The sequence below is a fragment of the Pipra filicauda genome, unplaced genomic scaffold (assembly GCF_003945595.2).
Source record: "Pipra filicauda isolate LSUMZ 115617 unplaced genomic scaffold, ASM394559v2 scaffold28_size6257848_pilon, whole genome shotgun sequence".
In the NCBI taxonomy this organism is placed as follows: domain Eukaryota; kingdom Metazoa; phylum Chordata; class Aves; order Passeriformes; family Pipridae; genus Pipra; species Pipra filicauda.
Window position 1 is genome coordinate 4,342,134 of NW_024104409.1, and position 25,727 is coordinate 4,367,860.

Here is a 25,727-nt window from a genome sequence, read left to right on the forward strand (position 1 = left end):
CATCACAGAATGGTTTGGGTTGGAAAGGACCTTAAGAGATCATCCAGTTCCAACCCCCTGCCACAGACAGGAACACCTCCCACTAGACCAGATTGCTCAGGGCCCCATCCAATTTGGCCTTGAATACTTTCAGGGATGGGGCATCCACAATTTATTCGGGCAACCTGCTCCAGTGCCTCACCACCCTCATAGTAAAGAATTTCTTCTTGATAAACCTGCTCTCTTTCCCTTTGAAGCCACTACTATTTATAGATACATGTCTCAATGCACTAAAGGGTGCTGAACATTTTTTTCTTAACTACTTACAGGGTTAACATTAAACCAGTGAATGCTGCAACTCAACAGAAAAAAACCCTAATGACTGTGAAGGGCCAAAGTTTGGTGTCCATAAATATGCAAAAATTCCAGACCAAAGGCAAGTGTGTACAAAATAATTTATTACAGCATAACATATGTTGGCAATATTTTACAGTGAATTTTCCATTCAACAATTTTTTAATCTAAACAGATGACACACAAAGGAGAATTTTAATTAGAACAGTTTATTTGTCTTAATAAAATCCCCTCTTCATGAATTGGTATTTGCCTTTGAGGGGCTAGTTAATATTACTGAAATTATTTACACTGCAGTGAAATAAAAACAAACCGAGATTGAATGATTCCATTACAGTTTCCAGAAAACAGATTTTCTGTACAAGCCACAGTATAGTTATGTTTTGATAGCAGTTCTTACAGAATGTAAAGCTGTCATGTGATATGTAGCCATTTTGTCTAGCAATGCTATGCTTTAAATAGGTATATTAGATTTAAACTTCCATTTTGATGTGTTGTATAATAGTTAATGCACCAAAATACAAAGTAAGAAAAAAGTTCATTATGATTTGTAGTCAGCCTCTTTGTGCTCCCTTAAACAGTTTTAAAATGTAAAACATACTTCTCAGATACTATTTTGCCTTGCAGCACCTACAGCAATAGTATTTAGGCATGAGAAGTACTAGAGTATTGGCCGTGAGTAGACAACTAAGACTTTTAATGGAGGTAATACAGCACAACTACCAGTGAGTTTTTATGATGTAGAAAAGAACCATATTTCCCATTACTGTACCTTCTGCATTTGCTCATACTGGAGCAGCTTTTCCAACCTAAGTGTCAACGGATGGGCAGAAACCAGAAGGAACAGGAAAAAGAGGGAAATGGAACAAAGGACAAACAACAGTATCAAATTCATTATGTTTTCTCAGGGAATTGCTTCAGGATATTAAAACTTTAAAATGTTAAATGATCATAAACTTAAGCAAACAATAGCTAAGGAACACAAGGTAGATGGAATAGTTTTCAAAAAGCCTTAGTTATTAGTTGTTTTGTTTTTTACACAAACTTAATCTTCATATCTGTCAACACTGGTTCCATATAAGACGCACACCTGACAAAAACATGCAACCCCCCAATGCTTTAATTGTTACTGTGCTTCAAAAGAAACCAAACTGACCAAAGATTAAAAAAGAAATCCAACCAAAACAACCCAGAAAAAACCCTAAAGAACAGTAAAGACAAAGAGGGCAATTCAAGCAGCACTTCAGTCTTAATCTGCTAAAAACGCTCAAATGATAATTTATTAACAAGATATGATCACATTTATCTGTATAGGTAACAACACTTAAGTGAAAGCATTCTTCAACATCCATATTTTTTGTGAGGGAGGGCTGATGAATTATTAAAAGACTTAAACCTGTACAAGTATAAACATGAAAAATGATGATTAAAGATAATGTTTACATAAATATTGGCAGTTCTCATTGGGAGGAAAAAACCCTAATAGCATACTCCATTTAACTATCCAAATATTTTGTTTTATACCTGTTAAAGATATTAAAATACAACCTGGAAAAGTAACCCTGATCTTTATCCAGCCAGCATGTAATGAGAGTCAGAGCTTTGTATACATGTGTGCATGTAGGTATACACACACACGGGCTTGCACACACTACTTCAAATTTCATTAGACAGCAAATCATGGTTAATGGCTGTATGATTCATAGATGCAATGCTGCTGTTGTCCTCATTTGTGGCAGGCATGAAGGCAGATGTAAAAGGAAACAGTTTATGACATGCTGCTTGATATTCTTCACATTGAGCATGGCAGCTTCCAAAACTGCCATCAAGCAGTGCCTCGAAAACCTTTGTTAATGTCTAAAGAAACAAAAGTAACAGTTAATAAATGTGACTTACGATTTTCCTATTCCTAAAAGAACATTTCTGTTTCTCTGTTGGTATTCACATATCTTACAGTTACAGGAAAAATCTGAAACCTTGTTCTTTCAAATATTAATTTATCATGTACATTATCCTGCATTAAAGTATACACTATTTAAGATCCCACACTTTGGGGGGCTTTATATACTTTATATCTTTTACCTTCACATTTTTGTCTCTCATGTTTTTATCCAATCTAGTAGCAACAGCAATTGCTTTTTCTTGTCTTGATTTGTCCAGGAAATACATCATCTTTGCACCTTATCACAAGAAAAAAACCACAATGTTTAGCTTTCCTAAATGCCATACTGCATATACAGACACACAGAACCTGAAAACTTGTAAATAAATGTGAATTATACTTCTTACAAGTTTTAATAAACCATATCTTCCTCCCTTATTTGTAACTGAAAACTAATAAACCTAAAGCCATTCTGAAATTTATTAGAAGCATAAAGATTGAGTAACACAGGAGATCTGCTCCTGCAGAAGTGAAATGCCTCACTTGACTGACAGGTCTTTAGTAAAGAAATGTATCACAGAGTACATTGATGATGAAACCCTTCAAATCAGCAGGTTAAATGAAATCCATCCTACAAATGTAGAAGCAAGTAAAAGATGTTCTCTCAGAGACACTCTGAATTCTTTTCAAAAGTACTGAGAGTAAGTGAACAACACAGTTACTAAACAATTGTGGAACACGGTCCAGAAAAGATTCAGACCAGTATATGTCCATATGGCAGAAAGTAAGGCCAAGGGAGGCTACTAACCCAGAGTTAAGTGAAGTAGCTTAAGTACAAGGAAAGTGTAATGCAAGTTTGGTGCTTCACCTGGACTGGGCTACATCAGTGAAAAGTAAAACAGTGCATTATGTTACTATGCAGCTTCTTGGACCATAAGCAGTTTAATCAAAAGTGGTCTAGGCAAAATTCTGCTCCTCATATCATAGCTGCCTTAATTTAAAATCTCATCTAAGTCAATGTGCAGGCATTTCATGTATTTTTCCTTTGCCCAAATACAAAATCCAGATTCACCCCACTACATAATCTACTGCAAAAAGCAAAAAGTTGAAGAAATCATTTTACTGGAAAAGTTTCCAGTACCCGACATTCTGGGTCTTTTGTTTCTTCTTGCTCAACTTATTTCCCCAATTACTAGTTTTCCCAATTAAAGAAAGTTTCCTAGTTCTTACTGCTTTTTGTAGGTTTCAAAAATTGCTAGACTGAATATAGAGCCATCATTGCTCAAAACAGTTATCTTAACCTAGTAACATTTGCTTACAGTGAGGGAGGCTATGATACAGAAATTGAAAAGATTAGAATCCTGCTTAAGGTTTCTTCTCTAGTAATTTTAAGCTAAGAAAAGAGTCTTTGTGCTCTCAGACTTACGGTTTAGGTCTTCCAGACTTTCACATTTTCAAACTTTAATTAAAGACAACCATTTAAGAAACTTAAAAATTGTACAGTAGCTAAGTCAATTGCCTCAAATCTGTTTCAGCATAAACAAAAGACTGATATACCTAAAGCTACCAAGGACCTATCTAGGGACTGTACTGTTTTCCACAATAATAGAGGACCAGAAAATAGGACCTGGAAAGCATCCAGTTAGATGCTCAACAATTACAAGAGTGGAAGAATACATCTGTAAGAATCAGGAGCAACTGACTGCTCAGGTATCTGTATTTGGCTTCCCAAATCTGGAGTCTGCTCGCAGGAAAGCAGTGCAAGTATTTCTCTCAAAATGCCGTCCTGAAACATGGACCTTATAGAGGCCAATGAAAGTCTGTAGTAAGTTACCTAACCTTCCTTTAAGAGAGATGAACAATCCTCTGAAGCTAAGTTTTTCCGGTGATTCTGGACAGACCCTGGGTAACTTTTAAAAGCCAGGTGAATTTAGCACTACTTTAGGCGCCTGATAAAACTACACTTACAGTTTCGTAACTGTTGGAAATGCATTTTCTAAATAACCTTGCCTTAAGGGACTGCAGATAAAGATTCTGGATTTGTATCACTTAAATCATCTCCTTTTCAAGAGCATAAAAAAGTTAAACAAACCTGACAGCTGGTGCTGAATGGAGGTAGCATTGTGTTTGAGAAATTCTTCATTAAAACTCTCCAAGTTTTTATTAACAAAGATTTTCTGCATTTCTTGAGTTAGAACCTTACTCACAATTTCTGGGAGGTTACTCTGGTCAGATACTAGAAGGGGCAAGGTAAGAGGGAGAGAAGTAAAAAAAAAAAAGTCACTTAACTGTAGGAAACTGTGAAACCACAGATATCACTGCTAAAATACCTCGTTTTAAAATCTGTGCACAGAAACACAAATCTCAGATAAAAATATGTCATATATCACGAGCATTGCTGATACATTAATAAATAAAACATTCATAAAGGGTGCTCTGTCACTTAAGCTTTCTCTTACAAGTTCATAACACACTTTCTTTTGGTCAAAATCTCTCTCCTGTATCTGCCACTTATTTTCTTAAAACTTGAAGAGCTTCCAGGATCTTTGGAACACTTACTCCTCCATGAAATCTAGCCAAAACGAGTTGTTAGGTCCACCTGGTGGATTAAGGGAGGAAGGAGTATAATATAATACATACACAGTACCCTAGGTAGCATAACCTGTGTTTTCTTTGGTGTTATCATGGAAAAAACCCAATTTGTTTTTATTTTTCTTCTTATCAGTTTGTGTACAGTGTATACATTACAAACAATACATAATTATGTCCTTGTAGAATGTAACTTCCCGTATAATTACATACATACTTCCTACATACATACCAGCTTTAGAGAATTTAATCAAGCACTCATGTAGCCATGGGTTATTACTGTTGATAGCAAAAGCTCTTTTGACAGACTGTAACATTAACAGAAACTTTCCTGTGGGAAGGAGAAAAAACAAAACATTAAGAAACCAAGATTAAGAATACAGAATTCTTTTTCTTTATATCAACTACTGTTTTCTTCAGTAAATCTAGTACAAATATTAGAAACCTCAACGTCTGAGCAGAATTAGAAAGGAAATTTATTTTTCCCCATTCAAATCGCTTAATAAAACAGAAGTGCCTACTGCTTGAACTCTGGCAACACTGTTACTGTCCATTTGGCTTTGTTTTCCTCTAGATAATTAAACATCACACTGCAAATATCTTTCTACAGTATTTATTACTATATACTACAACTTATTTCGCTCTTAGTTTTCTTTGTTTAAGGTGGCTAAATAAAAATCCTATTTCCCCTATTATTACTGGATATGATGCAAATCTCAGCTTTAGTCAGTTAAGTATTTATTCCAGATCATTTTAGGCTGCACTCTGGCTGCACTGAAGGATTAAAATTTTGTAAAGCAAAAATAAAATTAAGCAGTACTTTACCTTTTCTAAAGTATATTTCAAATGCTAATAAATGTGTTTCTATTTCATCTCCAATAAGATTCTTAAGTGGTATAAGGAACTTAATGGCTTCTTCTAATGGATTTTCTACCTGTTTTAATAAAAACACAGTGAAATTTAAAGCTTAAAATAAATGTCAGATAAAACCCACCATTGATAGTTTCTGTTATTCAGACCATTTAAATAATTACAGGCCAAAGGTGAACCGAAGCTATTCTGAATTAAACTGAACCACAACATTTTTATTTAAACAGCAAGATTTTAAAGTGTTTACTCATGATTTCATGTTAACAAAGATAGCATCATTGCTAACTCTGGCACTCCCTGTGTAATTTAATCAATGTTGTAATTTACATTCAGAAAATTAAATACAACTACCTTAGACAATAAGCTTGAAGTTATAAAGATAGTAGTTTTGTGTTTGAAGAAATATTAGCTTGTCTTTTCAAATTTTGTAAACTGCAATAATTTCTGTTACTTTTTACTTTATTCACTGTATGAAAACCAGATTTCTTCAGGCAAAAAACATTTTTTTGTTCAGTATCTATTTTAACGAAGAACGGCCTATTGTTTCAAAAAATCCCTGAAATTTAAAGAAAGTAATAATATTATTAACATAGACCTCGGATTTATTGAGGAAAAATACTACTTTTCTTTAGTGTAAATAGAAGTAGACTACAAAAAGGCATCTTTGCATGCAAAAATGATTTTATTAAAACACCTAGATTCTTTTAGGAGAACCTGATAGTAAACCTGTATCATAGGCTTTTTATGATAACCACATGAATTTAACATGAAAGACCATGCTAACCCTTTCCAGTTTTTCAGGAACTAGCTCTTCCCTGGGTCCACTAGTTTCCTCCTCCTCTTCATCTCGTTTTTTCTTTTGATTTTTTTGCTGTCGTTCTCTTTCTGCATGCTTTCTCTCTTCTTCAAGTTTTGCTTTCTTCTGTGCTCTTCTTTGCTTACTAAGCATTTTCTTCAATTCTTTGGCTGAGAGATTTTCTACAGATTAAGGTAATGTAATTTATGTTAACAGTATTTAGTTAAAAATCTTTTTTCCCCTCAAACAACTCAGACATACCATTATGCTTCTCCATTATTGCCATCTCAAAATGGCAAACTTTCACAGTGATTTCCACAAATACTAGCACTTCCCAGAGTATCATCACCACCACATTAGACCAACATTACTGCTGGATTACTATTTACAACCCAACATACCACTTGATCTTGCATATTTTCTGTTACATAGCTGTTATAGAAGCCTCAATGATTTGAAAGGTCAGCTATGTAAAACTGTTACATCTGTGACAGGTTTTAATTTAGGAAATGGGCAATGGTTTTCAAGGGTAATACTAAGCTCCAATATTGACTGTAACTCACCTTACTTCCAACGCCATCTAGAAACATCCAGATGGATTTACATTCCATCTTAAAACATGCTTGCTATTTTTCATTAAAGTGTCTGAACAATATACAGATATGATAATTGCATTTATTTTCTGCAAATGCCACGGGATAGCTAAATGGGAATGATCGGTTTAGCCAGAATAATACTGTAGTTTCCACTCTGTTTACTGTGGTGTTTCACCAAGAATAGAATTTGTGCTAAAAATGTAGGAAGGTGCAGAAAAATCGGCTCCTGAGGGACTAACACATTGTTTTTATGGCTATAGCACCCTGACCTCCCTGCTGGGGTCAGCCACCATTCAGAGACAGGGAAGCAAGTGTTCTTTTTACCCCATCCACACAGTGCCGTCTTTCCCCACAGACAAGCCTCCTGAATCCCAGGGCACAGCAGGTAAATGAACTAACATGACTTCTTAGACATTACCCACCTTTGCTTCTACGATATATTGCTGTCAAGATCCTCTGTCATACACTAATCTTACATTACATACAGAAACAAATTAAAGTTGGAGAGAAAAAAGACGCAAGTTCAACTTTTCAAAAGTGCTTCTTCTTATATTTACTTCATTATACATAATCGGGTATGGAAAAACTTGTCATTCATCTCTGAATTAAAGGGAAGATTGCACTTGCAGTATTAAGTGGAATTTTTGGTTTAGCTTCACTTTTTCCTGTGTCAAATATTCTCCCCTTTACAAAGAGCTAAACATTAATTTCACTGCTTTAGTCAACAGCCACTGCAGTGCTGACAGTAGTTGCAATTCCACTAAAGGAAAAGCAATATTTATCTTAAAGTAAAAAAACATCAAACTAATTTGTCATCGAATTCTAAAGTTTCCAAACCAACCCTACTGGCTTCCTAAGAAAGTCTGCTTTCCATTTAATGCTAGTTTTAAATAATTTTCTAAATGCACTAATATTGCTATTACACTTATCCATGTATTCTTTGGCCCTGAAGTTATGTGAAAAATGATAAAAGTTAATGCACTGCTAACTAGAATTACCATGTAATAAATTAAATACATTTAATCACAATTAAATTCTTACAATTTAGATTTCTTTCCCACAAAATCTATTCATTGTTTCATAACTCATTGGTTTATAACATTTACCTAGTGGCTGAACTGAATCTGATTTTTCCTCTTAATAACCTTCTCAAGTATTCCAACTACAGCTAAGTTAATGCATGTACTAGTTTTACGAAGTGATGAGTAGAGAACAGAGAGAAGAAAGCTGCAGCATGTTATCTACAATCTCTTTTCAGTTATTGTGACAGAAAAGAGGAAACTCTTGCATTCTATTTACTCTGTAACACATAAATTACTTAGCTTAATAAGCTTTTACTTGCAATATACGTGTGAGCCTCCATTACAGTTTAGATACCTGAATTCACTTCTTGTTCTTTGCTTTCATTGGTAAGAGGATTATCATGGAGCTTCAAGTAGATTTCAATTGCTGATCGAGCAGCTTTGAAGTAGAAGGCATGTCTCCTGAGCACATCTTCTAGTCTCAAGAGGTCTACATAGGCACGAAGAGTCATCTTTCTCATGCAGTATGTGTGGAAGTCAAATTGATCATCTGTTATCTCAAAAAAATGCTTCAAGGAAAAAAAAAAGACACTCATATACTCATCCCTTGCTTAATATATTTTTTTTATTAGACAGAGGTGAATAAAGTTACAACTGATATTATTTACAGGCAATATTTAACAGACATAGAAATGTCTGTCCAAAAGAACCTATCGGGAGGGGAAAATCTCAGTTTGTTAACAAAAACTATAATGTGATTGTTCAGACTTAGGTACTCTAAGAGCCAAGTAAAATGCGACTCTTCTGATTGAAAACACAATTGTTAGAAGACAGCATAAAGTTAATGTATGAATAGTTGTATAGTTAGGAGACATGGTATTATATTGAAACCTTTTCACTTCAAATAATAGTCTTTCATGTAATGGCTAGAGATGACATCTGTTACAATAAATCATCAAGTGTCAAGTTGTTTTTAGAAGTCAATATACTAGAAGCTTTATATGCTTCTATAGCATATAAAATCATGCTGATTACATCAACAAATATCTTCACTAGCTTATGAGAAATATTGAGGAAGCAATTGATGATGTTTGCACCTACTTACCCTTTCTACTTCATGACATTTTTTCAAGGCATCACCATACTTCCCTAGCCTTTGATAAGCTGCAGCACATTCAGTCTGGAACCACATACACTGCATCTCATTAAGGTTTTCCATAGCAGAAGTTCCTTCCTGAAAGAAGTGTCATTGTCACTTTTTGCTCCTATAATTTACCAGCTGCTTCTTTCTACTATGGCTAGTTTCAGGCCATGAGTAGCAAACAATCAATCCTTCAACTACTTGCAATACAACAGAAAACAGACAAACACTCAGTGGCTGAGAATAATACTTGTGATATTCTACGCTCCCCAAGACAGAAAGGAATAGATTGAAATTATTAAAAAACCCCAATTATCTGAAGATTAGTGTCTCAATGGATTTTTAAGATTACCTCATGCTTGTATACACAGTCTTACTTTTACAATGTGATGGCAGAAACAAGACTATTTAAAAAAATTCCTGAAGTTCAGCAAACAATTTTAGCTGCTTTTTCCCTGTCAGGCAAGTGGCATCCACCAGTCTAAAAACCTACCAATATAGTTACTGCTTTATCATGTAGTATGAGTTTCTTGGAATTTGTTATTCTAAATAAATGAAGTTAGATTTATACTTGATATTTTGACAAGAAAAAATCCTCAGATTGAGACTTCATAGTTTCAATGCTCTAGATGAGAATAAGTAAACTGAAAAAACATTTCACATATCATGAATACTAGCCACCAAGTTTTCAGAACAGTCTTTTTAGCAGAAAGAAGACCCAGTTCAACTCACAACACTTAATTACTTAGGATGAGATTTATCCTATCTTTCCAGATACCTATAATAAAGTTCTGTGTTTCTAACACTTCTGACAAGCATACACGATGAGTTGTCTTCATATTCAGTTACATAAGTGATATAGAAATCTGGTCTTTAGGAATCGAAATTTTGTTCAATGTCAAAAATACAGTTATCCCATCTTTTAAGGACAGACCTTGTTTTAACAAAGTTTTGGTCAGTAACACTAGCTTAAAGGAATTAAATGTTCAAGTCTAAACTAATTTATGTTAATGCTAAATCATCCTGTGCAGTTAGCTCAGATGTGATAGTACTAACAGGAAACAGTAGGTTTTGCAAACAAGGTATCCATCAGATGCATTTCCAGAGATGTACTTAGAAGTATGGCAATAAAAGGTACTTCTGGACAACTACCTTTGAACAACCATTTTTTCCGTATTTACTAGGTCTATACAGCTCAAGTATTGCATCCATCTCTGGGGCCCCCAGCGTAAGAGGAACATGGGTCTATTACAGCAGATTCAGAGAAAGGCCATGAAAAATCAGAAGGCTGGAACACCTGTCTTGTGACAAAAAGCTAAGGGAGTTGGGGTTTGCCCTGGAGAAGAGCAGGCTCCAGGGAGACCTTACAGGAGCCTGCCAATATATAAAAGAGGTTCAAAAGACAGACAGGAAGAGACTTTTCACCAGGGTCAGTAGTGACAGGACAAGGGAAGTTGTGGATGCCCTGTCTCTGGAAGTGTTCAAGACTGAGCTGGATGCAGCTTTGACCAACCTGATTTAGTCAAAGATGTCCATGCTCGTGGCAGTGGGGTTGGACTTTAAAAGGCCTTTTTCAATACAAACAATTCTCTGACTCTATATAGTTCTACACCACTAAATCTAAGAACATTATATTAAAAATGGACATTAATAAAAGAATTTTATCTGGGTCAAAAAGTTATGAGTGAAAAATAAACCAGCAGAGAGCAAAACCTCTCTTAATTAAAGCAATATACTTGCCCTCGTGAATTTAGAGCACATCTCCTCTGCATCCTTCACCATATTTGCTCGCAGCATGTATTTAGCGCATTTAGAATTGATAAATCTGTCTGCAGTATCCAAAGACTGTGCTTCATCCATCCATTTGGCAGCTTCTTTTATATTACCTACATGCTGTTAGGGAGAAATTAAATAATTAACTGTCAGTATAAACCTACTATTGACCAATTCCTAAAATCTATAGTTACTGGTATTTCTCTGTCAGAAGTAACAAAAGCCAGTATTATTGTTCACTCCCCCAACTCCCAGAATTTTTTTCAGAATGACAAGTTTTTGTAAGTTGTGACTGGCTTTGCAAAACCCAAACAAAAGGGTTTTCATTCTCTTCTTGACAGAACAGTGCCAAAAAACAAACCCACATGAAAACTGATGCCCATAACCACTGTTAACTGAAACACAATCCACGCATTCACACCAGTTTGATGGGTTGATTTTTTTTTTCATAAACAAAGTACTCCACATGTCCAAATTCTCTTTTTACCTTGTAAATTTTTGCTTTTAAATAGAATAGTTCTATTAACGTTGGAGTGCTTGCAATTGCAGCATTAATGTAATCCAAGGCCAAAGAACACTGGCCAAGTTTGTCAAAGTGCTGTGCCAGGAAATACCGAACCCAAAGCAATGTTGTTGGGGGCTCTTTCTCTCCATTTTCTGCAACAAAACCAAAAAGGTTACAATAACTGGTAAGGCTGAAGACTGCTATTTGAAAAACAAACACAAAAAACAAAGCTTGGCAAATTCAGCAAATATTTCCTGTAATGAATTAATTTACTAAAACATATAACTACTTTTTTTTTGCAAAAAGTATCAGCACCTGAACAGTTCTTCATAGCTTCCATGAACAGGATTAGTAATTACAGGGTAATTAATATAAGACCATAGAAACTTACCACATGTACTAAAAAGGTCACAAGTTTTCAAAGAGGCTTCATAACCAGTAACAAGCTCCTGGATTGTAGAAACCTACATATAAAAAAATATGCGCTTAAGTTATGCTTTACTACCATTTTAACAGAAACTAATACATTGAAAAGAATACTTCAGCAAATTAGAGAAACTATATAAAAAACCCTACTTAATTTGATAAAAAATGGATGTGTCTTTACATAGTTTACTTCACTTTTTACAAGCTATCTTTGATCATTCGTTTTAACGGTGATGTGGCAGGAAAACAGGTTAATCTTAGGCAGTTTAAGCCAGAAAAGAATCAAATACATTTGGTTAGTATCCTCTTGAACAAAAATTCACAAGTACAACTTGATTTATGCTATTAATTTTGAAGCATTGAAACTCACCCAGTTAAAGCTGATTTGAAAAAGATTGCATGAACTTCCCACGGCAGCAAAAAACCAGCAGAGACTTCTGTGGTTTTCTGGCAGGTTGATGTGTACTATTAATGATTTTTGCTTTGTTTGAAAGGTATTGTTGCCTAGAACATGGACTGCATCTTTTGACATAAAAATCTATATAGTGATTGATTTCAGGCTAATGCTTTCTGAAATCAGACCTTGCCAACAATATGGTTTCTCAAAATTCACCCATTCATGTTTGAGCTCACACTATACAAGTCTGACATTTACAGTAAATACAAATGTTAGTACCTGTGCATTTCATGACAATTAACTATTCCAATACCAGGTCCATTGCTCAAAATGCCACTTAGTACTTCTAAACATTTTATGAAATGCTCAACCTGTTTTGTAGCTACATTCTAAACATGTCTGCCATATGCAGCAAGTAACCAACCAGCCTCATAAGAGCAATACTAAAGAAAGAAATATGATCTATGTATATATACTTAAAACACATAAGGGACTTAAAAACTGATCCCAAAGCACCACACATTTTGTCATCAGTAAATCAAACATCTCTGAATCAAATGAGTACTTATCTGAAAAATCAACTCCTAAAGATGCAAAACTTCCAGTTTAATACCAGACAAGTATGTCTCAAAGCTGAATAAATCAATCCCTTGGTTTTCATCACAAAATAAATTGAATTTTGACAGTATTTCCCTTCACTGCCTCTGAAAGTAGTGGTGCTGAACAAAGCTTTCTGGCTTCCCAAGTAAGAACAGTATTCTTTATTCAAGAAAATGGGATTTAGTTGAGTTTGTGACCACTTTTCCAGCACGGCAGAAGAAGCATCCACTAGACTTGTTAAGCACCCTTATGTCTATCCCAGAAATTGAGAAATAGCTGTGCTTTTCAGAGTATCTAGAAACCATTTTCAAATGGTCTTGCTGCAGAGTACCCACAGGGAACTGCTGTTCTGTAGCTTCAAAAGAGTCATCATCTAGAAAAAATGGGATACCTAAAGACTTAATGACAAATTAAGCCTTTCAACTGCACCATTGGCAAAATGCTTTCCTCATGTTGACATTAACAACCAAATCAGGAGTGTCTTTCAAAGACAAAGAAATATCCAGTACATGCCCTGAAGCAATACTCTAAATGTCTCATGGGAATACAGAAGCAACAATAAAAGCATTCCATAAGAGTACTATGTGAATACTTGGAGCCTTTGCTACAATGAGATGTTATCTAAAAGAGTGATAAGAAGGTGCTCATAACGTGTAGAAGCAGTATCACTGGACCCTGAAAAAATACTTATGAACTTAGTTTCAAGTAAATTGAGACTGAAAAAACAACGCAGTTGCTAGATCAGAGTTCTGCAGAAGGCCTTTGGTGACAATTTTGAACAGGGTTTGCAGCTGGTCTGTGGTACACAGTTAATAACACCAAAACGAGCTTTTCTTGAGTTGTTTCCATTGTCAGTCCACTTCCAAGACAGTGGTAATCAATTCACACATGCACACAAAGCCAGCCAACAGAGCTGAAAGCTGAACCCACAAAACAATGAAGAGGCCCACTAGAAAAAGTTGGTTCCTTGTTTTTCTTTTGATTCTATGCTGTCCACACTATTTTAAACAAAAGCTTCCCCAGCAACAGCTTAGCACTAGAAAAAGCTCTGATGCAATAACAGCACAAATAAGAACATCTCCCTTCGCTCACAGAGATACCTTCACAGCCTCCCTGTTGTCACTCGATTACTTGTGATGAATGAGACAGACATACAGCTTGGCAAGGAACTTGTAGTCTCTTCTTGAAAAGGGTGCCTAAAGAGACTGTGGTGGAGGATCATGGGTTCAGACCCCATTAAGCTCTGCCTACATGGTAAATTTGCAACCTGAAGTCCCCATCTCTACAAATGCAGGCACTTAGATGTGAAATTTCAGGCCTGCAAAAATATTTAGAAATGGTAGCAGAAGTACACTTCTGATAATCCACTATATCCACCATGGACCCATCACATGATTAACAGTATTTCAATCCAGGGCATATTAACCATACCTTTCTGGATGGAAATACTGATGGGAAGGAAGTTTCAAATAAAGAAACTGCCAATAGATTCAAAAAGGAAAAAGCTCATAAATTCAATTAACCACATGGCAGGAAAAAGGGCAGAGGCAAAAGAGCAGCTACACATTAGAAGTATTTTACTACAGCCTAATGAAGACAAGACGCAACTTCATCTACAGCCAAGAGGTGATTGGCATGAATTGAGATGTGCTTTTTATTCAGGCAAAGAACAAAGCATGCCAAACACACGAGCCAGCTGGCACAGTTGCACTGCACAAAAGGTCCAAGTTCAGGCTCTTCCAATGTATCCACACAGGAAGGTGTTTATGGGCAGCCACCTAGAAAGTTGCATTTCAGTATGTAAGTTCACAACATCTATGAGCTTACACAGTTCAGAGAAGAACCAAAAAATTTCTGCAGCAAGGCTCACACTGGTTGATTTTGACTGTTTTAAAGCAACATTCCTCCACTATTTAAAATACGTCCCATCTACCCACTTTGAAACTTCAGATTTATCAGTATAAAAAGGAAAAGCTGCAGGGTATGCAAGTGACTGAATACTTCCATTTTTAGTCATGGCAACTTACTTGGAACAACTTCCTGGTTTCACTTGAAAAGTTTCTGCTCCACAACCTTTTATATAGCTGATACAGATTGCCCTCACCCAATAAGGTATGAACCACAGAACAAGCTTACAGAATGTTCAAATAAAGTACTCCAATTTTGAAAGCCTATTCAGCCGCTTACAGAGAACTTCCATGGCTTACACTTTAGTATATGGCTAACATTTGAATGCAATAAAAATCACAGTCAATTAAAAATTATTTTACCACCTCACGCCATGAAAATAAAAACGGAAAACTATAAAAAGCAGCCTTTTACTAAACACAAATCGCATTAAATTTCTTATCCACCTTTTGACATATGTCCAGTACACAGCTTTACTATTTTGTGTAACCCCCAATGAAAGTGTTGCTTTAAAACTATCAGCAATTCAGATGTAGGTGCATCTCTGTTTTTAAATTTACTGAACTGAGCCATTAATCCTCACTCCTGCTTCCCAAGATAACCGTTGTTAAATGTGTGCATATGCTCATACATACACAGGGAAACAAAAATCTTTACCTGCACTAAAACACACATCTAAAGGCAAGTTTCACAGCCATGTTAAATTCATCTAAAACAGAGTCAATGGCCAAAAAAACCTGAAATCAGTGAGTTTTCATTCAGATCTGTTCCTCAATTGAGTTTGTTAAGCAGCTGCTCAGAATCTTGCACCCTGTTTTGGTGAAAACCTAGGTATTCTACAGTCAGGTTCAAGTACCTGTAGAAACACCTTTCTCATCATCATGGCTAGGCTTCGCGAACGAAGATTTGGGAAGGCTCTATCCACATTTATGACAGGCACGCTGGTGGCTAATGAGGTCAATACGAGACAGACATATCCGATTGCAAAAGGCACAGCAGAAAGACTCCTTAGGTGGTATATTCTGCAAGACAGGGTTCTTTCTGCGTTGCCTTTTCTCCTCGAGAGTGATCCTGCGTGTGTTCTCAAAGGAGACAGCTGCGTTATAGATGGTGTGTCTCCAGGCCTCCCGATTGGAGGTCAGAGTAGACCTTTCTAGTCAGCTTGTAACTGGCCATCTTAACCCAGATAGGAGAAAAATGTTATTATTCTTCTATAAAGCTAATCCTATTCCATCATGGTTAGTTGCCAACTTCAGCATTTCTCAGTGAGTGGTAGCTAAGAAGACATTTATCCTCAGGAATTTCACCAGAGAGCTACCAGCTCATAAGGACTGGCCAGCCACAAAGCACTAACTCTGCAGCACCATCTTTAAAACTGTTACTGTCCCTTGCTGCCAGCACTAACAATAGCTAATCCTGAAATAAAACAAGTGATACTTTTTCTAGTATCAACAGCACAAATGAACACACAGGCTATTTGAAATACTGAACTCCAGAAGAAAAAGCTTCCTCCATTTATATTAGTCTAGTTTGTTATTTGTCATTCGAAAAGTAACTTGTAATATAGTATTCTGTACACTTGCTCTGCTAAAGCAGCACTCCCTTAAAAATAATGCTATGTACCAGCATAATCAATCAGAAAGTTTATAGTAGTAGTAGTATTTGATAAACATTGCAATTGTTTTGTAATTTTTACTAAACCATGCAACATTTCTAGTCATATGTGACTGCATTAACCAGTTTTTGTTTCCAGCTTATACACTGGAAACATATTTTTGTCCCATATGTAACAGGCTTTGCACTTCCAAGTTATTCTTAGAGAAGAGAACTCTCAGCTAGGGGAAAGCTGCTTGGCACACCGGCTGTGTAGACAGCAGAGCACTCAACCAGAATGGTAAACGAGTCACAAGAACATTGTTCATTACAGAACTTACTGCTGCTATGAAGAGGTCTAGTATGGTTATGTTTATACATTGAAAGTACAACTACACAAGCTCATTCGGAGCCCGGCAACAGTATTAGAAGATCAGTCTCGTGTTAAGCACAACAAACTAAGTACAATGATTATAAATACAAGAGCCAGACATGAATTTTAAGTGCTTCAAATGCAACAATTTGAATATTAAAACAAATTCTTAAAAGTTATTGTAAAATCAATACTCCAAATATCTTTATCAGCAAACTGTTATGGCATCTACTTGGGATGGAAAAACATAGGATTGATTCAGCCAGACTTGAAAATGGGGTCTTCTCTTTGTTAGGAACTTCGAATTCCTCTAATCTTTTTCATGAAAGGTAGCATCTTTCCATTCAGAAAATAACAAAAGTATGACTAAAGTAGTTAAATAATTTTTCAAATTCAACTACACATCTAGCTGTTATCAATATAATAGTTTAACTTCCCTCAAAAACTTATGGAAACTTCAATGAAAATGTATATTGGCTATAGGTGCAGCAATAGTAAAGCTACAGAACAAAGTAGGAAACATGAGTGTTCAGCTGTATCATATTAAGTAATATGACTATGAGGATCATGTCATTTCTACACAGGCCTTTTTTTTTTTAAGAGAAAGCTAACACAGATTAGCAGTTTACAAAACTGGCAATGAGAAGTTACACAATTTAGAAAATGTCTGTGCAGGGCTCTAGAGTTCAGTAGTACCAGCAACACCACAGTCAGAACAGACTTACTGTCCCAGGAAAACTCTCCCAATAGTGGTCAAGTTGTAAAATGTACAACACAAAGTTAAAACACAAGCCTAGGAACTGCATGAAAGACTATTAAAAGTTGGTTATTTAAATTTCTTTTCTGATTTTACACTTGGAAACACTCATCTTTTACTGCATTTTCAAATTAAGCTATGGAAATTTAACATGTCAGTCTACAACTGAAGCTGGTATGTACTTTAGAGAAGTCTACTCATTTATGCACTATTTTCAACTACACAAAGAGCTCAAAAAAAAGCGCATGGCTTAAATGTATTAGACATCTTTCATCTAGGAACTAGCCCAAAAGGATAAACAGACTATAACTGGGATATTGTATTTCCCCAGAAATACTGTTAGAGACATGATGGAGCCTTATGAAACAGACTCCCACAGGCAGTCATAAATTGCAAAGTTGTGCTAGGAAAGCACTTCATATGGAAGACTGAGGATCTGACGTTTACCCATTTTTTTTAATGCACTGCACCCCACTCCAGATGAACCTGCACTTAATAATGAACTGCAAATATCTGGTAAGTTATAAAAACTGACACTTTCTTGATATGAGTGTAGTACAGAAGAAAAACAATACTAAAATTTAGAGATAACTAGCTAGCTCAGACTTACTGTTTCAACAGCAGTCCTGTGTCTGAGTTACACTAAAGCCAAGAGGTTGTAAGGTACAAATGAAGAAGCCATTCTAAAGCAATTACAGACACCAAGCAACACAAAATAAAGCATTGTTATACATTTTTTCCTGAAGAGCACTTGTCTCATTTAACATACACCCGAGAGTGAATGAAATGGGAAAGAAATGGTATACTGTTCTATGGAAGCACTGAACACCAATAAAGATTTTTTCATTTTCATTTGCCTTAAAATATGTAGGACCAGATTTTCTAATATGCTGAGCATTTGGTATCAGCTGAAGTCAGTGAATGTTTCTGAAGATAAACATTCCTGAAACTATAAATCCTAGGCTATATGATCAGTGTTTGGAGAATTCAGCCTTGACATCTTACTGGCTGTTTCAAATGTGTCAAATGGACAACACATCCCCTTTTTATCGTATTGTGTCAAGACTAGTAACTTGTGAAATGTGTCATAAGCCACAGCATATGAGAAAACTGCCAAACAAAAAATTTGCATTATATCACAGTATGTAAACATTCAGAAAAATACTGTTAATTTTAGAGCATCTGACTTTCCAGTTAGTTTTGCTATTACTAATGATCCAGTCATAAAACTGTTGACAAAATGAATTAAGATAGCGATAGTAAAACGAGTTTGTGCTGAAAGTTTTAAGACTCATAAGAAAACAAATTCAGAGCAAACCAATACTCTGTCACTGTGGTCATCACACAACTAATTTAATGATTTTTTCTGAGAGTTTCTGGAGAAGTTTGGGGACTGCACTAAAAAAAGCAAATCATTCCACATGAGCAGAGCATCAGCAGGAGCAACTATGAGCAGAGATACTGAGAGCATTTCTTCTGGGTCTTCAATCTAACTGTTACTTAGAGCAGTTAATCTCAACATTGATTATGCAGACTAAAAAAGTTGTCTTGATAAAAGTAGTTTGTAAGTCAGCTGGCTACACCTGTCAGCTCCTGGCTTACAAGTTACCTCACAGACCCAAACTGTCAGCCATCAACATGTTTTACACTGCCCATTCTCACTGCAGAGTGGAAGGATCCTATCCTTGCCGTACCTACAACAAAAGTTCTCATCCTTCTCCTTCCTTCACTTATTTTAAAACTTCCTTACTCCTCCTTATGATCCACTTGTATAGTAGAAATGCTATCTTTTGCTATGAACACACCAGTTGTTAACCAGATCCTGAGAAAGTCCACTTCCCAGATTTCCCCTACTGGAATTTTAACTCAAAGACACAACTTTCTAGCACTTGCACTGATGGAGTCAGTATGAACAAAAGGCTGTCCTTGGTTACTCTTACAGAGCTATTTCTCGTTAAAATGTCAGAAGATTTTTAGCAGAACTAATGTTTTTCACTTCCTTATGTAATCCGCCAATAATTCGCAGAGGACATCTAACTTAAAAAAAACAGTGGCAATTTGCTTTATATTCCTTTAGCTTTCCACATCAAGGAAGAAATATGCCTTCTTTCCAGAAAGGGTTAAAGAAATATCTTCACTGAAGACAGCCTACCTTCCTGTGTGGACAGTCCTACACCTTTTTTTGAGACTGTTGTTTCTGATGTTTCTTCCAGCCAGACATTTTCTCTCATCCAGTACTTCCTCACAGTCTCCACAATTTTAGATACTCAGAAAAAGGGCACATGTGCACTAATGTCGAGCTTCAATGGAATCAACCAATGCACCTGCAACACAATCGACGTAAACCTTGATGTTTACTAATTGAAGATCTTCACTCTTTGGACTTTTTATCTCATGGATAGAGAGACCAGCACATAGAAGGAACCAAAGAGTATTTTTGAACACTGTTCAACTACAAAAAGAGTTTTCTGGGGAGGAGGTGGGGGTAGAATTCCAAGATCCTCCTCTTGTGAGGAACATTAGCACATAAGGCTGTTCACAGTTATTTCTAATACACCTGGACAGTAGCTTATAGAATGTGAAAATTACTATATCCCATGTAATTGCTTATACTTGGTTATTAGCTTCCAGAACAAACATTCTGCCATGTGACACAGTTACATTCACTCTGAACAAAGACTTTGCATAAACAACAAAACTCATAATAATGCAGTGGCACTTCTAAACACTAGCTGTTGCTTCCCAAATATGCAAGAAAGCCTACAGTTTCGTCCTGACATAATGAGTGTTATACCAACTGTGTGAATTTCATTCAAGCAAAAGATATCAACAGAAAAAATGTAATTTAAATAGCCAAGTACACTTGCTATTTAGAAACTGAAAGAAGCCTGATAAAAAGATTTAATAAGCCTCCATGTTATATAGTAGGCTTTTTAAATTAAAGGTGTAGCATAACAGAAAATTCAAGGAGAATGGCTATACTTTGCTGATACCCATATTTTACCAACCTACTTCAGATAAAGTACTAAGCAAAGTATAAAAACTATGAAACCACTTGTAGCACAAAAGAAGAGCCCAGCAGCTCAAGAGTAAGTCCTTTTCCCTGTATAGACTAAGACACCCATATCACAGTACTCCATGTACACACAGACTACATTGTGTTCAGACATTTTCCTTGTAAATGCTCCATGTTTCTTAGCAGGTAAATAAAACCATATATAAGTCACATTTCAAAACATTTCATTAACATAATAGTACTTGAAGTCGTTATTCCAAAAGTCTCCACAAATCATGAAAATGAAACTGTTCATACTATTTCAAAAGTATCAACCCTAAGTAAAAAAATCCACTACGTTTCTGTTTTTCAAAGCCGTGTTTTGTTTAGATAACATTCTGAAGTTGTAGAGGAAAGCAGGTTAATAAAAACCTCAAACCACAACCACAAGTTTCCTTATGTAGGATGAATTTTTTTATTATAACCTCTCCTGCTATCCTCCCGTATATCTCATTTGCTTAGAATTAATTCATTTTAGTTACTCACCTAAAATTCTTACTACTTAGTCCTTGGTTTAAAGTCACAAAGACAACAAATTCACTTTAAAATGCAAGTTACCTCCAAGTATGCTTATGAATTGATGATGCAAAACTTTAGTATTTTATGGCAAGATCAGGAATATCAAGTGAATAAATATCCAAAGGCAATACAAGAACAATGTGTTTTACATGTTAAGTAAAAGAAACTATTTTTTTTTCAGAAATAACTACAGTTCTTCAAAACACATTATCATCATTGGCCTTTCTACAAACAAGCACTTCCTGTAGCATGTGAGGTTTTTTTGAATCATGTCTGTGGATTTTCCAAATGAGGACAGCCAATATTTTTTACTTTCCCATGTTCAATCCAACCATCTTTTCAAGCTTGCCATTGCAGAAATGGTTGGTTGAGCAGCTCCACTTTTAACTAAATAGTACAACATATTAAAAAAAAGTTGAGCACATATTATAGCTGTACAGATTCAGAAACTGGTGCTCAAACCCCTGCACTGTTCTTTCAGCAAAAATGGCAACTGAAAGACAGGGTGGAATGGACAACTGGGAACGTGAAGTACTCTGTCCACAATTCAAGGCTCTTGGATAATCCATTCTGAGTTGCATGACAGACTCACGAATCAGTTCCATGAGTAACATCATCTGTTGGAGTCCTACAAATTCAGTGCCTGTTATTCTCACCTTCAACACACACAGTATATAAAGATCAAGAACTCTTCCAGCATGGAATTTCTATATATTAAGACTTCAAGACGAGGATGACAGATCATGGGACTTGTGCTGTCACCTCCATAATGCAGGCTATTTTTGGGTAAAAGGTCATCTTCTCTTTAAACATATGCCATTGCAGTTGTCACTGTAGATTACAGTAAGACAACAGGTACCGGGAATAGTGAATATAAATAATAGTCATTAAAAATTGAAGTACTGATCTCCAAAACACAGCACCTCACTTGTAACCTGGTATATGGCATCTGTCAAGCATCAGACAACTGCGCCACTGAGCACCTCTCAACAGCTCTGCATTTACACAGCACAGCACACTGACCCCACCACAGTGTCACACCAGTAGTTCCTGTTGTATAATGTTACAAACGCCACCAGATTTGCTAAAACAAACCGTCTTCATCAGCAGGCAAGGTGAATGCAAGGTGAACATGAGCTATCTGACTCAAGAAATAATCTGGATGGTATTACAACTTTACTAGAATTTTATCAGTCCTCCACTCTTCCTTCACCAACTACAAGAGGGCAAACTCTACTTCAGTGAGCATCTACATCAACAGCCTGGCCAAATGATTGCTGATTTCTAAGTTGGAAGCTTTAAGCAGCTCTTTCTCTTTAATTGAGACTATGAGCAGATGATCACTGACAAAACACCAAATGCACAACATTGTCTATTAGAATTTGCACTGTGAAACTTAGTAGAAATAAAGACAGATGCCATATGTGCCACTTAGAGAGCTCCAAAATCAAGACTGACAGATGAAGGACTGTACAGAAACAATTACTAGATCCCTTCATATCTGTAGATCACAACCTCAGACTAACCCTGTTTCACTCCTGAACAACCAACCTGCTCTTTTGGCAAGTGCCTACCCTGAAGTAGTAAGGTTTTTGACACTGTCAAAATTATGTACTTCCAACAGGTTGTCTGTGTTACCACAGACAGTGTTAAAAGCCTTGCTGAAGTCAACATACACAATATCAACTGCCCTCCAACCAACATACAAGTGCTAAGACAGTAATTTTGTCATACAAGGCTATAAAGTTAGTCAGGCATGAATTCCCCTTCACAAATACATCATACCTACTCCCAACCACACTTTCTAGGTTTCCACAATTACTTGCTTCATCAGCTTCACAAGGATTGAGATGAAGCTGACTGGCCCATAGCTTCTCAGATCCTTCTTTTCGTACTTCTTGAAAATAAGAGTAATGTTTGCTTTCCTCCAGTCCTGAGGAAACCCCATCCATCATAATAAAATTTCAAAGACTGACTGCAATGACACTGTCCAGCTCCAGCAGCAGTTGGAGATGCACCCTGTTCAGGCCCAATAAGCATGTGCACACCCAATCTGTTTAGCAGTTCTATAACCTGATCCTTCACTGCTGAGATTGTATGTATTTAAGAAAGCAATGGAAGTGACACCCGCATACCCTCAAAAATCACAGAAGTGGTGTACATTCTCTATTGCCTTGATATACTCAACTTGCTACTTGATCAGCAGCTCCTAGAAGACCTGAAGAAGAGTTACCACAAGTGTTGAGCTTGAAATGAGAATCTCATTAGGAAAGATGACAAAAAGAATTATCACGAAAGGTGCTTTGAATTTCTCTGGATTCTGCCCCATGAACAAGTTTGTAGTTGTGTTTTGGTTTGTTTTTTTTATTTAGCATAACAGCAAAAGTTGTCCATGAAGTCATTGGCAACTAGTATCTTCTGCTTTTCCTTGACACGTACAGGAATCCACTCTTAGGTATGTATAAGAATAAACACAAGTATCATCAAGACAGGGCTAAGGGCAACAACCAGGCATCAGTTAACCATCCACCGCCATTTTGTTGCACATAGTCTAATACAGAATACGTGCAGATGGCGTACTTGACTCTCCTGTTCTAAGAAGTGCCCTATCAGAGAAGCAAATCATACCAGAAGATCAAAACAAAATATCACCATATCCAATGTTTGCCTTGGCGCTAGCAGATGTGAGAAGATGCAGGTTGAGAAAGCACAAGAAACCTAAGTACCTGCTTGGAATATGTCTTCCTCTCAGGTGTAAGGATTTAAAAGAGCACAGCTGCCTGTCTCAAACACTGTCAAGGCCACAGAAGGAACTTGCCATAAGACAAGCCACCACAGCAGGAACTTAAGATAAGTATAGAAGGGAAGAATTTGCAACAGGAAGGTGCTAGTTCCAGGTCTGATCAAGGTAAGATCTGGTTAGCACATTCTAGTTAACACATCTGGGCAAAAATTCCCACTGTGGTAAACTGTGGTAAAGGAAGCAACTGCTCATACACATGTCACCCCAAATTATGGGAATGGCACTGTGACCACCCTGTGAATACCCAGAACTTGGACTGTATAAAGGTGTTACCCCCAGAAGAACAACTCCAGGATCCCCACCACCAAGAAGCCCTGGATGAAGGACCAACAGGATCCATGGTGTGATCCATGGGTGGTGACTACCTTCTGTTTGATCTCTCTCTCCCTCTCTTTTCTCTTTTTTTTCTATCTCCCTACCTCACATTTACTGTCAAATAAAATCCATACTGTTGACTTCAGCATATTGTCTCATTTGCACCTTAGTTCAGGCAGAGGCTTCTCTCACTAACTAGATCATAACATTATTACATCAGGAAGATAAGACATCTGCTCTATCTGCCAATTAAAGCCATAGATGCAACACATGAAAAGTCTAAACTGCAGATTTAGTGTCAACACCACCATGATTAGCATAGAGTGCCTTTCCTTTACAGGTAACTCTTACTCCAGAAATTCTTCCATTTTGTGATAGAAATTACCCAGATAAACTTAACATGGGGGGGAATGGCCCAAGAAAGACACAAACAGGGAATGAACTTATAGTTTTGCAGAGCAGTAGGACATTCAGAGTTGCTTCAGGATATCTTAAACAATAGCCAAAAGCAAGAATGCGTTTCAAGAGGAATTGTACAAACAGGCAAAGGCTGGTACTTGAAAAGGTGACCGAATTCATAGCCAAGGTACACATGTTTACTGTGGAATCTCTGTAATAATTCTGTATTCTAAAAGCTATTTTAAAACCAGATATGCTTGAGGAATAGAACCCAAGTGGCTGGTGTCTGTTTTAATACATGCAACAACATGCAACAAATTATAAAAACACTTTGAGTCTATACTCATATTTTCCCCACTTAATTTCTTCCTTCAGTTTAGAAGCCATACATTAATGTAGGTGACTAATTAAAATTTGATTAACAGATTAATTAAAGCATGTTCTTATGAGGACTGAATTTTCTATTTTTGACAGAAAACAGCAAATTGTTTCTAAATAACAGGTAGCAACCACTTAAAAAACACCAAAAAAATTAAGAATATTCCTCTCTATTATGTGTAATTTAGTAAAATCATGCTTCATAATATACTAATAAAATTTTCAACTCAATCCAACATGCACAGCTACAGTGCCAACTTATGCAGGAAAGTGTGTGAACTTGATTTTGAAGAGATATCTGGTTTTGCCTTTTGTTTGTGATTGTTTTGCAAAGGCTATTTTGCTGCATTTGTTCCATATGAGAAGAGTTCATATAAGTGACATTTAAGAGTCTGCAAGCTGTTAGAGCAACCCTGAAGTCAGCTGACTGACACACGAAGTGAAAAACACTGTCCTTACAAGACACTACAAAGATCAGTTGAGAAAAATTAATATCAAGCTTAGAACTGAAGTTCCTTAACACTAGTAACCCGTAGGGAAAGGTCTCAGCTCTTGTCCAGATCACCCATTTCTCTTCCTTTCTCCAAACCCAACAGGCAAGTAGAACCTTGTACAGTGCTTTTTACATTTGTGAGCTTTGCCTTTTATGTAACCACACTCCCTTTACCCTACTTCATTATGACCAAGAGTTTTCACA

At 36.3% G+C, this 25,727-nt stretch overlaps 1 protein-coding gene across 2 annotated transcripts in view; it reads right to left on the reverse strand.

The window, feature by feature from the left end:
• Positions 1–420: 420 nt before the first annotated feature.
• NAA16 (N-alpha-acetyltransferase 16, NatA auxiliary subunit) overlaps positions 421–25,727 on the reverse strand; it is a 64,598-nt gene continuing 39,291 nt past the window's right edge. The window contains exons 10-20 of one of the 2 annotated variants that reach the window (XM_027720267.2): positions 11,899–11,971; positions 11,490–11,659; positions 10,970–11,122; positions 9,194–9,322; positions 8,444–8,657; positions 6,459–6,652; positions 5,630–5,738; positions 5,037–5,135; positions 4,308–4,451; positions 2,416–2,513; positions 421–2,190 (exon numbers count right to left, since the gene is read on the reverse strand). In XM_027720267.2, coding sequence (XP_027576068.1) covers positions 1,990–2,190; positions 2,416–2,513; positions 4,308–4,451; positions 5,037–5,135; positions 5,630–5,738; positions 6,459–6,652; positions 8,444–8,657; positions 9,194–9,322; positions 10,970–11,122; positions 11,490–11,659; positions 11,899–11,971 — 1,584 coding nt within the window. In that variant the 3' untranslated portion in view covers positions 421–1,989. Of the gene's footprint in view, positions 2,191–2,415; positions 2,514–4,307; positions 4,452–5,036; positions 5,136–5,629; positions 5,739–6,458; positions 6,653–8,443; positions 8,658–9,193; positions 9,323–10,969; positions 11,123–11,489; positions 11,660–11,898; positions 11,972–19,713; positions 19,886–25,727 lie in introns of those variants that run through there. The other variant, XR_003540563.2, reaches the window with a different exon arrangement.